The 15,025-nt window shown below is 39.8% G+C and overlaps 1 protein-coding gene across 1 annotated transcript; it reads left to right on the top strand.

Moving 5' to 3' along the window:
* The first annotated feature begins 872 nt into the window (after window positions 1-872).
* LOC134624096 (uncharacterized) lies at window positions 873-12,657 on the top strand. The gene is made up of 6 exons (XM_063469078.1): window positions 873-921; window positions 3,278-3,424; window positions 11,559-11,891; window positions 11,977-12,087; window positions 12,169-12,203; window positions 12,538-12,657. The coding sequence occupies exons 1-6, from the start codon at window positions 873-875 to the stop codon at window positions 12,655-12,657; spliced, it is 795 nt and encodes a 264-aa protein (XP_063325148.1).
* Window positions 12,658-15,025: the final 2,368 nt, after the last annotated feature.

The following is a 15,025-nucleotide window of genomic DNA, read 5'->3' as shown; positions in this document are numbered from 1 at the left end:
GTGCATATTAAGTATATCTTTGAACTATCCAGTTTCGAGATACTGTATATTAATATGCCGAAACTGATATCTAAAACATTACTCACGATCCACAACAAATAATGAAAAATTTTAAAGACTTTTATAAAGCTTTATACTCATGATAGATTAATCACTCTGACACTTACATTGCAGAAGCTTTGGATTCAATTAGATTCAATTTCAATTCAATTTTATTTATACAGCACCAAATCACAACAGTTGCCTCAGGGTGCCTTATATTGTATTGTAGATCCTACAGTAATACAGTATCTTTAACATTTGTCATGCAGGTGACTCTGGGAGCAGCTCCTTCTCCAGCTACTCCACTCATACTGCTCTCTCTTCCATCTCCGCCGTTACTATATTTATAGAGAAGAGAGAGTCATTAGTTTCAGCACACCTGTCTCCTTAGCCACCTCGACGCCACCCTGAGAGCTCACTTTACGGCCCCTCTACTGCAACAGACCGGAGACCACACCCCTGCCACAGTACTATACGGTCATTAAGATAAGATGGGCCCTGATTAGTCATGTATATGAGGAGCAGGGTTTTGAATTTGATTCTGAATTTAACAGGGAGCCAATAAAGAGAAGCCAATATAAGAGAAATATGCTCTCTCATTTTAGCCAAAATTGCTGGAGCATTTTGGATCAACTGAAGGCTTTTCGGGGAATTTTTAGGACACCCTGATAATAAAAAAATTACAGTTGTCCAGCCTAGAAGTAATAAATCCCAGAACTAGTTTTTCAGCATCACTCTGAGACAGGCTGTTTCTAATTTTAGAGATTATTGAGCAAATAGAAGAAGACAGTACTACAACTTAGCTTAACATGTGCATTGAAGGATATAGCATGGTCAAAAATGACTCCAAGATTCCTCACAGTGTTCCTGGAGGCAAAGGTAATGCCATTCAGTGTAAGTGATAGGTTTATATTGTTGGATTGTCATTTATGCTTAGAAACATATACTCATTTATACTTAGAAGTATATAATCATTTGTAGATTGAAAGAATGTCTCATCCTAGGAGTTCTGCAACAACCCTGTGTACCGTGAAGAGGGGAGTACGTTCACTCCTCTTCCAGAGTGTTCTGGCATAGATCACACACCTCCTAGGGTCATGAGAGAGGGTCTACCTTCTCTTTTGATATATGGTATAGCAAACACACCTATATCTGTTTTAATATAAGAGCCCTTTGTTTAGGTGGACCGCTGGGCTCCTAGCACCAGCTTTGGGGAGTCGTTCACAGGGTCACATCTTGACACACACACACACACACACACACACACACACACACACACACACACACACACACACACACACACACACACACACACACACACACACATGCACGCATACCTACACATACAGACTGGTACTCTTTGTTTATATGCATGCCTGTGTAAGATGTCATCTGTTAATGAACCTATACATATTCATGTAACCACAATAAAGAGCAGTGCTACGGGGGAGCTAACTGAGAGTGACTGGGGTTCGAGCAGAAGGAACAGCGCTCGTCACAGTTCTATCCCTCGTGCACGAGATTACCCAAAAGGTTCAGCCTGGTGTCTAATGCTTTTGCTGTTGTAGTAGAATTGTCTTGGTCGTTCCAGCAATAGGTCTGTGCTAGCAAACTTATCAGTAAGTATCTGATTAGGGCCAAGTACAATAGCCTCCATTTTATCTGAATTTAGCAGCAGAAAATTAGAGGTCATCCATGTCTTTATATCTTTAAGACAATTTATCTCTTTTAGTGTATCAGTTCCATGAAGCCCTACAGCATCTCCTAAACAATAAAGCCCCAGGTCCAGATGGTTTTCCACTAGAGTTTTACAAAGAATTTTGGCCTATTTCTGAGCTGAAACCAGTCAGGTGAATTAATTAAGATAGAAACAATAATTCAGTGCAATGTCTCAGCTTACTCTGTTACAACTGTTTATGCAAGCTAAGTACAATTAACACTCAGTGTCAGGAAAGTCCAGTGTGGGAACTAGTGGCTTTTAAGATTTTATGTTTGTTGTCATTTAGCATCCATCCATCCATTCATCCATCCATTCATTTACCTCAGTAGGAAGAAATGTCAGGCTGGTGCAGGGTGGTGAGGTGATTTGGTCCCATGCTGTCTTTAACTAAATTACTTTGTTCACTTTATGGCTGGGCTGTAAGTGGGATTACAGTATGTCACAAAAGTGAGTGCTTTTGTGAGACAGCTGGTGGCATTGGGGAGCTACAGTTAATTGAGGGAACCATGAATGCCAACATGTACTTTGATATACTCAAGAAGAGCATGATCTCCTCCCTTCAGAAACTGGGCCATAGGACAGTATTCCAACATGAAACAACCCCAAACACACCTCCAAAAAGACCAGTGCCTTGCTAAATAAACTGAGGGTAAAGGTAGTTGACTGGCCAAGCATGTCTCCAGACTTAACCCTGTAAAGCATCTGTGGGGCATCCTCAAATGGAAGGTGGAGGAGCCCAAGGTCTCTAACATCCACCAGCTCCATGATGTCATCACGGAGGAGTGGAAGAAGATCCCCAACAGAGTTAAGCCAGTGTTGGAAAATAATGTTTGCCACATAAAATATTGACACTTTGGCCACAGTTTGGACAATTTCACTTAGGGGTGTACTCACTTTTGTTTCCAGCAGTTTAGACGTTAATGGCTGTATGTTGAGTTATGCAATGCAAATGGCTCATTGGGACACAGGAACCCATAAATTAAACCCCATAACCTGATATTTAGAGTCAAATAATGTCAAAGCTGTAAAAGCTGTTTACAGTCAGAATTTTAAATAACTGGAATTCTAAATAAATTGTTGTGTTTTCTCCTTTGCTCCTCACCGTCAGGGTGGAGTCTGGCCCTGGTCCCCGCCTCAATATTCACCTGTGCAGCCTTCTCACCTGTCACCTGTCACCTGTCATGGATAATTACTCACCTGCCATACATCATCGTTGAAATGTATACTTAAGTATGCTTTAGGCCGCTGAGGCCTTAAGTATACTTGGAAGGCGGCTTAGAAGACTCTTTCAACATCCACGTGGGGCATTTTGAATACCTTGTTATGCCGTTTGGCCTAACTAATGCCCCAGCTGTCTTCCAGGCGCTCATAAACGATGTCCCCCAAGACTTCGTAAATCATTTTGTGTTCGTCTACTTAGATGACATGCTAATCTTTTCCAGGTCAGTGGCCGACCATGGACCATGGAGGTTACTTGAAAAATGTGAATTCCAGGTTAACCCTGCTCTGTTCTAGGGTTCATCATTGAGCGGGGGAACCTCAAATCCAGATCCTGTTTAGGTCCAGGCCATCCTGGAATGGCCGACACCATCCGAAGCAGCCCCTGCGGTTTTTGGGCTTTGCGAACTTTTATCGACGCTTCATCCCAGATTGTAGAAGGCAGTATGCCAAAGCCTGTCCCGTCTGCACCCAAAACAAACCACTAACCTTTCCTCCTGCAGATATGCTCTGTTCCCTACTGGTTCCAGGATGGCCATGGTTGCATGTCGCACTGGACTTCGTAAAGGGCCTCCCTCCCTTGGCTGGAAACATGGTAATCCTTTCAATAGTTGATCGTTTCTCTAAAGCTGCACACTTTGTGGCTCTTCCAAAATTGTCTCTTAACACAGTCTCTGCAGCCTGTGTACATGCTGACTTATTTTATATATTTAACCTAGTTTTAATTAAGACCTAATGTAATTAATTAATTAATTTCAATTGTATGGCATTTTCTTGTTTAAGAACACATTTGATTTGTTTCACCCTGGATCTCCATCAGTGGGCCTCAGACTGTGGAGGTCCACCCAGAAGAATTCATGCTGCAGCGCTCCAGCATCCAGTTCTATAACATTCTGGTTCACTGGTCCAGCTGGATCAGAGTCATGTTTACAGCTGATAAAAGTGTTGCATGCTGCAAAGGATATCAAAGTGGACCACCTGAAATGACTTACATGTATCTCAACCGTCTTTTGCCTAATCAAACATGTGGATGTATCTGACTCTGGAATGTATTTCTATGGATTTTATGCAGATGTCCAGGATGTCCGGCATCAACGTGTTAGCGTGGTAAGCTCATTAACGTGTTAGCACCGTCCAACCCAACGGACGGCTAACTCGCTAATGGAGATTTGCCACATTAATGCGGTTATGCTGACAGCACTAATGAAAAGGACTAATAAATAATGAAGCCGTAACATTAATGTTTCTAATAAAGTTATGTAGTCTGGTTGTAATTTAAAGCAAATCATCAGAATATATATCTCTTAATTTCACCAGATACTGTGAGATATAATTTTTTAAATTGTCTCTATTGTATCCTGACACATTTGTTGAAAAATACAAAAGATGCAGCTTTCTTCTCTGTCCATGTTCTTATACGCATTTCAGCCAGCACCTGGGGAGGGATCTTAATTTATTTCGATTCAATTCAATTTTATTTATATGCGCCAAATTACCAAAAAGTCGCCTCAAGGTACTTTATATTGTAAGATAGATCCTGAAATAATACACACAGAGAAAAAAACAACAATCATATGACCTCCGATGAGCAAGCACTTTGGCGATAGTGGGAAGGAAAAACTCCCTTTTAACTGGAAGAAACCTCCGGCAGAAACAGGCTCAGGGCAGGGCAGCAATCTGAACCATTTGGATGCAGGAATTACAGTCGAGGATGCGTTGCCTCATCACAAAAAGTGTGGCTGATTGGTAGGCCAGATCTCTGCTAACACATTGTGTGAATACTGAAAGTGATTATCGTAACCCTTGATCACACTTGATACAGCATAATTAACTGCTTTGTAACCCCCCCCCCCCCCCCCCCCCCCCGCGCATGACTAAAGTCAGAAATGTGCATAGCTAAAATGAAAGAGAAAGTATTTCATAAAATGTGTCTATATCTGTGCAAATGATCTGGGGAAGAAAAAGAAGTGCACAAACTAAGAAGGCAACAAATAGTAATGGAATAGTCCAAACCACAGGAAGACTGGTTTGTACCTGTAACCACACACATCAAGGGCCTGGCAGATGATGCTTAAAAAGTTACTTTACCTTTAACACTCTCTGTAACAGTCAACCACTGTGTTTAACTTAATTTATACCACCTGACTGGTCTTCACATTGAAATCTGCTCTGTTGAAACAAGAGGCCCATTACCAAACACTTGCACACGTACTTACTATGAGGCTCACATATCATAGGTGAGTGTGAAGAATAGCCATTAATCATTATTGTGTCTGTCTGAGAAATTACTGGTGTGCTTTGCAGTAACTTGCTCGATGTCTATACAAATGATCCCATCCACACATTCAGGAAACACTAAAAATCACGTCCACACAAGAGAAAGACTTGAGGTCTGTTTCATGAATCAAAAAGAATAATCCATTTTATACTTTGTGATATGTTTCAGAGTTTGAATGTACTGGTTTCCAGGTTGCCTAATTATGCCACCTCAGTTGTATAATGTGTGGGCTTTTGTTGACAAAAACTGGACTTCAAAGGTGGAGGCCTGTAGGTGGAGCAAAAGTTTAGACATTTCTTGAAGGATGGCAGCTGATCCACCTCATCTGCTGTTGTGCCTTTTCTTAATGATGTTCTGTTCTTATTTTTGCATTTTACATGATGAGCAAGGAAGTCATAAAAGCAAGTTGTAAGTCAAAAGTAAGAGTTTGATGTGAGTTTGCAGCAGTGGCGAAGTGAGTGTCTAACATGAAGAGGCAACCCTGTGTGGTTTGAACACAAATGGAGTGAAGAGAATGAGGCCTGTAAGAGCAAAAGCCAAACCTACAAGGAAGCAGTAAAAACCAGCTGAAAAAAACATGTTCTCAAGAATAGCAACAAACAGCTTTATCTGACTTAATCCACTGCCACCCCTCAGAACTCCAGTGTGGACTGTGCTGCTGTTTAAAAGAGGACTGATATGATTTCTTTCTGTCCTATAGCTAGCCATGGCTACCCAGTTAATGGAACAATCCAAAGTAAATCTAAGCCAGTGTTTGATAAAAGTGAGAGCATATAATTATTAATCAGACCCTCCCACAGATGTCTACAGGCTGGGCAGCAGCACCCTGAGTGCCATTAGGTATCAGGACTACACTGGCGCAGTGGGTCCTCGGTTCCTCCTGGTGTACAACAATGGCCGGCCTCGTGTAGCGAGAGGCCGGCCCCCCCAATTGTCACAGCTGCATAATCTGCAGCTGTGAATATGCACAGAATTTTAAAAAGATCAAATGAATGACACAAGCTTGCTGTTGCATTTTGACAGTTGTAACACTCGGCACTGTCTGCATTAGTCAGATGTATATGTGTTAAAGTCTAACAGGTTTACAGTAACTTGATTCAATGTGTATAAGCGTCCATAAAACTTGTGAACTTGTGAAGTGCTTCAAGCAGCGTGAAACGTTTTCAGCCTCATCTGAAACCACTCACTCTGGTCCACACTGTGAATGTTCCAGCAGTAACAGATCAAAGGAAAGCTGCAGCGGGTGCAGCTGCAGTCCATCTCCCCTGTGACATGCACTCCCCTCACAGTACATTCAGTTAATCCAACAATATATATTAGATTATAGTTATATGAATTTCTTTGGGTCAGTCCAATTACATCCATGAGGTTTTCCAACAACTCTACACTCATGCATGAAATCCATTTTTATGTGCTCATTCTTAGATCAAATACCTTGTTAACACAACAACTTGTGCTTCAGATGTTTTATACTTTCAGGTATTTGTCTAGTGTTACTGACCACTATTCTCAAATATTGCCAACTTCATAACATCCACCAATTATTCACTGAGAAAGAAATAGGTGTAAGTTTGACCGTACCTCTTTTTATGTGTTTTTATGTGTGGAATTTTCATGTGTTTGACACTCAGATACAGTAAACACATCCAAAACATAACCAAACCTTAAATGGATACCTGAAGATCTGGCTGATGCTAAGAAGTTAAAACTTTATTTATTTATTGACACCTGCATCCAGTTTAGAATGTGTAGTTAACTGTGCATGTCTTTGGGCTGTGAGAGAGACTGGTCCTTGTACAGTCTCTGCTTTTCTATTCTCTGTGAACACTCAAAGAACTTTACTCACCTTCAGTCACCCACTCATACAAGCACTTTTTTCAATGCTTAAGTGCTTTCTGTTTAAACATTCACACACATTCATAATCTAATGGATGCATTAGAGGTCAATCTGGGGTTAGTATCTTGCCTACGGATATTTATAGCAGCCAGGGATTGAACCACCAACCTTCCAGTTGGTAGATGACCTTTATAGCTGCTGAGCTCCTGAAAGTAGAGATGGAAGAAGCTAAAGTACTTGGAGAAAACTCAGTAAGCACAGCAGGTAGAAAAGTCCCACAAAGCTTTAAATATAGAACCTTCCTGTCAGTCACAATGGGGTGGCTGTAGCTCATTTGGTAGAGCAGGTCACCTAATAATTACAAGGCTGGTGTTTCAATCCTTGTCTGCTCCAGTCTGCATGACAAATATCCTTGGCAGTTGCTCTCCAATCCATCAGTTGGAGTGTGAATGCATGTTAATGCTAGAAAGCACTGAAAAAGAGCATAGAAATAACATAATAGCACATTTAGTGCTCAGATATAGTAGAAAAACGCTATATAAGAACCAACCCATTTACCACAAGTGCTTATATCTGAACCACCTTGCCGCTGAGATACATAACATATATCGGGAGACATTAAATAAGGAGACTGTAGTCACATCCAGAGTGTGCTTAAAAGAAAAATGGACTCTTACTATTCAATCTTAAACACATTTAATGACATAAATGATAAAAAATGACATGTGTTGCATGGAGTGCCAGCAGTGTTAGAAAATGTATGAATGTGATGGCATGATGAATGTGTTGTGAATGCACAACAGAACCAAAAGCACAAACAAATGCACAATTTGACATATGGGCAACTTCTTCAAGATATACACCATGAACATTACGAAGTAGTCATGGATAACTTGCTGAACATTGAAAGAAACATCCATCTTCTTTCTACCTGGGTCTGTTTGTTTTTCTTTATATCTGATACAGACTTAAAGGATGCATCTGATGACATTTTGGAAGTTTTATGGAAGTCAGCAGCAGTGAGAGGGTGAGTGAAATGCACATTACATAACTGTTGTTACTTGAAGTGGCTGTAATCATGATGATGCAGTACATTTCAAGGCAAACAATTGTTTCACTTTTTGGGCTCAGCAGAGAACAGAAATTTGAATAGTTATCTACTTAAACCAGAATGTTGCGACATTTCAGCAGCAGTCCAACGGATAAACCAGCTTTTGTCACAGTTGGCGGAAGCTGGCTGTGTGGTGTGAGAATGAGGACCCAAGTGCTGACAGGCGAAAAACAAAACAGATCTAAAACTTATCAGAAGGCGAGCCGCACATTTAAGGCTGATTAACAGTACAAAACAAAAGGGCAAAAGTGAAACTGAACAATAACCTAAACAGGGAGAACTAAGGCAAAACATAAAAACAGCCTGGAACATAAACATGGACATGGAAACCTGGAACAGAAAAACATGAAATGTGAAGACTTGGGATGAGTACATAAAGATCTTGAAAACATGGCATGAGCATGGCAGAATAGCAGACGATCGGACGACAAAAATGAATGAAAACTCAGAGGCTAAATACACACAGCAGGTGATCAAGGGGAAGTGGAAACACATGGGGAAACAGCTGATATGAATGAACATAATGATGCCACAAGAAACACATGACCGATGGGGAGACAGGTTGTTGACTCTACACCAGTGTGTTAAGCTCGAGACACCCCAGACAGAAATTGTGTTTGCTTGGTACTCATTGGTACTCCTTCTTAATGTGTCCGCATCTGGGTCCCCATCACACACACTCCGACAGGTTCCGGTTCTCTGTTCAAACAGAATCACTCACCTTGCAACATGAGTGATTGGAGCCAGGTGGGGTGGGTTAGATATAGCCCATTGTCACTGCGAATTTTGCACATTGCCACTGTTGCAGTAGATTGTTTTGTTTGCTTGCTTGTTTGTTTTTAATTGTCTATGCTGAGTATTTTTTTAAAGTCAGTATTATATACCATGAGATTCATACATTAATCTAAGACACTTCTGATTAATTTATCATTCTGACAAAAATGTTATGTTGTGTATTACAGATCTGAGAGAAGAAGAAAAACAAACTACATGAAAGTGGTTTTTGTGCTGCAGACATATGTCTGACTAAAAGTCTCAGTAGCACTTTATAATACCAATTATACAGGGTGGGCCATTATATGGATACACTGTAATAAAATGGGAATGGTTGGTGATATTAAAGTCCTGTTTGTGGCACATTAGTATATGTGAGGGAGCAAACTCCTCAAGATGGGTGGTGACCATGGTGGCCATTTAGAAGTCGACCATCTTGGATACAACTTTTGTTTTTTCAATAGGAAGAGGGCCATGTGACACATCAAACTTATTGGTAATGTCACAAGAAAAACAATGGTGTGATTGTCATCTTATCTTTGGCTGAGGAAAAATAAAGAATAGCCCTGTGGTAGAAGTGCATAAGAAAAGGTTTATACTGTTTTTTCATGCATAAGCTATTAGCTTTGCACAACAAAATACTACATCTGTGCCAGTATTCCTTCTTATTGGAATGAAAAAATGTAGTGATAATAAGCTGCCCTCTGGCCACTGTAAGTTTGTACCACTGCTGTAACAATCAGCACTGTCTATATCAGTGCGGGATCTACATTTCTATAATTAGTTAAGAAAGCTCAGCCTGCAGCTCTCTGTAACCACAAACTACCAAGGGCTTAATGTTCACACAGTCTGAAAATGCCACATATGTACGCGTTAAAGTTCTAAGCAGCCATGGGAAGTCATTATTTCCTTATTACTGGGCAAGCATCACCATGACGTCACTGGAAAAAATGAACTCATTCCACAGAAATATGTAATAACCTGCAATATAACAATTCTGAATGATTTTGACATACTTCAATATAAGGACAGGATTTTTAGAAAGTGGACAGATACAAGCAGTACTATTTGAAAAATCTGTTTTAATCTGAAAGGACATGTTTAAACAAAAAAAATACATAAACTTGGTTACTTGCTCCACTGCCATCCTTCTGATATTGACTTAGTAATTACTGAAAAGAGAATTGTTATCTTTAAGTGTCAGATATTACCATAGTTGGTGCATTAAGGCATCAGTCACAAAGGTCACCTTGTGCCCATCTACAGGATGTCAGCAGATGACTGACAAAGCTGTTGCTTAGTTTATGTTTTTTGTTGGTCACGTCATCCTGAGTTAACTTTCATGACTGCTTTGCAGATGTTTACAATGATCAACGGTTTCATAACTGGAAAGTAGTTGTATTAATGCAAAAACAGGAAGGTCTACATTTGTTTCTGATAAGTATTGTGGGTGTGCTGTCAGTACAAGTTGACCAGACAGTGAAGCCTGTATTGTGTACGGAGCTCCACTGGTAAAAGCGTCTTTTTTGTGTCTTTTATTGCTTCTGTGTGCTAGACGGACATATATCCAGTCAAATCCTTGTTTTAAATCAAGTTTATGCTTTTGGTTACACTTTACTGTCTTACTATCAATAACTCACATCACTGTTCACCACGGTAACCAGTGCAGCAAGGTGACAAACAGCCAAAAGCATGTATTCCTTAAAAGGTTGCACATTTCAAGCTATGACACTACCACATCAGCTGACGTTTCCATGCTAACACACATTTGAATCTACTAAGCCTTGTGGACATTATTCTCGTAGCTGTCATTGACCAGGTTAGACTTCTGCTGGTTTTCGTGAACATGTCATCAATTTGAATGACACGCATTCATACCAGTGTTCATTCCATGGAGCTAATAACTTCTATAATTAACATAGGCATCACTGCACAAGTAGTTGTTCTAAATTACAAAGGAAAATGCAGACTCGCAGGCTGTCTGGTGCAAAAGATAAATTGCAACCCGATCAAGCATATATAATATAGTACAATTATGAGATCAGTATTTTGCTTCATGCCATGTTAGTAGTTACACAATAAAGACAGAACCTCACTAAACATAGTGTTTATATCAGGTGAAGACAAAATGTATAAAAATATGTAGAGTGACATATCTTTTGTAGACATGTAAGCTTCAGCAAAAATATTATCTACATTATATAAAATCTGTCATACAATAACGATATTCTGCTTTCTGTTTTCAGCTGTCAGTTTTCACCATTTGCTAAAAAAGCGTTACCACTGAGCAGCCGCCCATATGAAAGAGCACCCCGCCTCTTTACATAGAGATAACTTTTACTGGAGCACAGTTCACTTACAGACATTGTAGTGGTGGTACGCACAATGATGAACTTTACCTTGATGCCACTTTTGCTCTTTAGTAAGTACACTTTTCACTTTTTTCTCAGTACAGTTTCAACCCTTGATTCTGTACGATAATCGAGCCAAAAAGAATCGTGCAGACACTTCATGGATGGTGTAATTCGATGTTTGGTTCCTCTTGAATTTCAAGTTTAGGATTCCTGGTTTGTTTTAGGTTGGATTTGGTCCTCGGCCGCACAGTTTTACACTGTGGAGGTTCAGCCTGGTGAAGAAGTCACAGTGAAGTGCTCCAATTTCAGCAGATTTCACTCCCGCATATTTTGGTTTAAAATGACCAGCAGTCCCAACATCAGTTGCATCTCGTCTTTGTTGACCTCTGAAAATGTTTTTTCCTGTGATGGAAAAAAAATTTACACGTCATCCAACACCTCTGTGGTATTTCTCAAGATCAAACAAGTAAATTCATCTGACTCTGGGCTGTATTTCTGTGGAGAGAAACTCAATGAGAAGCTAGTGATTGTAACCGGAACATATTTAAAGGTTCAAGGTAAATAACGCTGTTTCTGTCTTTTTATATGTGTGTTTAGTTAAAATAGGTAGTATACTATAATTTTCTATTTTCTATTTTTTAGAATTATCTGATGGATTAACAAATCCGTTAAGTATTATCCTGAGTGGGCTAATTGTTTTCCTTCTGCTGGTCATCATTGTTCTGGTTGTCAAAATCAGGAAATTTCCTACAGGTATACATATGATTTAATTTAAATAGCAGATGCAAAGGTATTCACCTCATAACTTAAGGATGTACTGTTTCTCTCTTTTAGCTCAAGATGATGAAAAAAATCCACAACACAGTGAGGTAATTTTATTATTTTCAGGTATTTTCATATCAAATTATAACTTTGAATTAAGATTTGTAAACAGATAATAAAGTTATCCAGGCTTAGGATAATATTACCTTTCAAATTAAGTCACATACTGTATATTTATTTTGAAATTACAGTTTTTCCGTCACCAGTTTTTCTTTTTTCCCATTTGCTCAAAAACAGGTGAAAATTCAATTCAAATCGCAAGCGGTGGACATTTATCTAACTCAAACCCTGCCTCTACCCTTAGATGGCTTTGTCCCATCCTGGTGAATGTTAACACGTTAACATGTAATGCTTTGTTATTAGTGACATTTTCTTTAACAGAATGTGACCTCTGATGCCATGAATTATGCAGCTCTGAGTTTCCATCGAAAAGCAAACTACAGAAGGCCTGTACCACCGAGAGAGCTGGAGATGAATGTAGTGTATGCTGCTACACGATAGACTGACAGAGCAGAGAAACAGTAGCTCTGAAATTGAATTGTTTATTGAGTTTGTGGGGTATCTGCATTTGGTGTGTTTGTTAGGTTTTGTGTTTTGTGTGTGTGTGTGTGTGGGGGGGGGGGGGGGGGGGATAAATACTAGTGCAAAATGTGCGCTGTTATTATTTTTTATATATCAACTATTAATATTATCAAATTGTCTCTTACATTCACAGTTTGTATTACAGTTTTATCTGAGTAGATGTGCATGAATCATAATTGAAAATAAGCTTTTTCTCCTTGTTGAATCTTGGAGCAGCCCGCTTAAAATGTTGGCCATGTTTAGTATGAACATCCACCACTACAACATTACTACATTATAAATTAAAAACAAATTATTAATTCATTCATTCTGGTTTATTCAAACAAGTTCAAAAAGTTGAATGACAGAGTAAAGACAAAGAAAAAAAAGGGTTTTGTTTTTCTTTTGTTTTCTTTTGTTTTTCTTTTTCTAGTACTCAGTAATTGCAGAGGCACTGTTCCACAAACCATGATGATCTCCATTGACATTCACATAGCACTGATTGTTTTAATTACTTTTTATGAAGGTAAATATTTTGATGTGATGTGAGAGCTTGTAGAATAAAAAGTGAGAATGTGTAGAAATAATTTGAACTTGTATTTTTCACGTGTAAACTTTTTTATACGCTTGTTTTATATTTACAGTTATGCAGGACCTTCTTCATCAGGGCGTTGGTGTTGTGGGTCCAGGTGAGATAAGCAGAGATCTGGGTGCCCAGTAACCTGAAGGTGGAGACAGATTACACTCTTTCTCCATTTGAGAGGGGAGTGGACCTCTCTGTGTCTCCTCCAGTCCATGATAGGTTCTTTCGTTTTAAGGATGTTCAGTTTCAGGTTGTTTTCTGAGCACCGGTTGGACAAATTCTCTACCTCGGCCCTGTACGCTGTCTCATCTCCATTGGACATCAGCCCAACCACGGTGGTGTCATCAGCATTCTTAAAGATGATGTTGGTTGGATGGATTTGTGTACAGTCATATTGTACGGGGTGTCGGGGGTCGAGAACGCAGACCTGTGGGGATCAGTTGCTGAGTGACAATGGGGGGGGGGGGGGGGGGGGGGGGGGGGGGCTGGGGCCAGTTAGTCTGGAAATCTTTGATCCAGGAGCAGGTGGAATCTTAAGGTGGTCCAGTTTGGTGGTGAGGATGTCTGGGATTATGGTGTTGAACACTGAAATATAGTCCACGAAGTGCATCCTCACGTAGCTCTTCCTCTTCTCCAGATGGCTCAGTGCTTTGCAAAGCGTGAAGGTTATGACACCCTCCATGGACCGATTTGCTTTGTAAGCAACCTGGTAGGTGTCGAGAGAGAATGGTAGGCAGTCTCTGATTTGCTGGGACACCATCCACTCAAAAACGTCAAGACTACAAACGTAAGGGCTATAGCTCCATAGCCGTTAAGGCTGTCTATTCCAGGCTTTTTTAGCACTTTGTTTAATGAGGGAATTAACACAGACACAGAAATCCCTCATTCCTCATTAGGACCAGCAGCAAAAACCAGAGTGAACAATCACTCTAGCTAATGGTAATGGTGCTAGCTAACTACCTATCCAACATAAATTTACTGATCAGTGTGCTGAGCTGACATTAGCATTAGCTAGATAGTTGACAGACATTCTGTCCACATTCCAGAAGTGTCTTCTCACTCGGTTTGTCCTACGGTTGGCAGTAAAATGGGACTGTTAGTTCACGCCTGAACCCTCGCTCTGAACCACAGGACAGTAACTCAGCAACATCAGTACATCACACTGTAAATCTAAACCAGTATTCCTTGGTACTTTCATGGTGATTTAACCATGTTTATTATGCTAAAAGGAAACTGTACTAAGTCCATGTGAAAACATGCGTAATAAATCCCCGAAACCAACAAATAAAGGCTTTAAGAACATAACTAATAGATATTAACTTGTAATTTAAAAAAAATGAAAAGCATGTTGACTTCTAAAGCAAACTCTGATTACCACCAGTGGTTTACTGTTTTTGTTATATTGTTTATTGATTATATTGTGTTACAGTAGACAATAGTTTGTGTCCAAGAGTGATCCATTTTGTTCAGTCACAGGATATAAATCCAGAAACCAGAGGAGTGCTTCTGATAGGTCCAACTCCAGTGTCGGAGCCTGAGGACTTGAAATACACTGTTAAAGAATATGGTAACACATTTAACCCCTAAAAACCGAGGGGATGAGCTGAGATCACATTTGCGTAACTATTTTTAAATCTTGGTAAAATGGCAACCAAATAAGCTGGAGCACAAATGTTTTGCATATAAAAGCAGAGAAGTTTTATTTGCATATCATGCATTTAACTT

This window comes from Pelmatolapia mariae, linkage group LG3_W (assembly GCF_036321145.2).
Source record: "Pelmatolapia mariae isolate MD_Pm_ZW linkage group LG3_W, Pm_UMD_F_2, whole genome shotgun sequence".
In the NCBI taxonomy this organism is placed as follows: domain Eukaryota; kingdom Metazoa; phylum Chordata; class Actinopteri; order Cichliformes; family Cichlidae; genus Pelmatolapia; species Pelmatolapia mariae.
The sequence above is the reverse complement of the archived record's forward strand: the minus strand, read 5'-3'. Positions and strand labels throughout refer to the sequence as shown.

Coding starts and splice junctions, on each gene's coding strand:
- LOC134624096 (XM_063469078.1), top strand. CDS start 873: ATGGTCAAAAATGACTCCAAGATTCCTCACAGTGTTCCTGGAGGCAAA. Junction 3,425..11,558: donor ATCCCAGATTGTAGAAGGCA/GTATGCCAAAGC, acceptor GGTTTGTTTTAG/GTTGGATTTGGTCCTCGGCC. Junction 12,088..12,168: donor AATCAGGAAATTTCCTACAG/GTATACATATGA, acceptor TCTCTCTTTTAG/CTCAAGATGATGAAAAAAAT.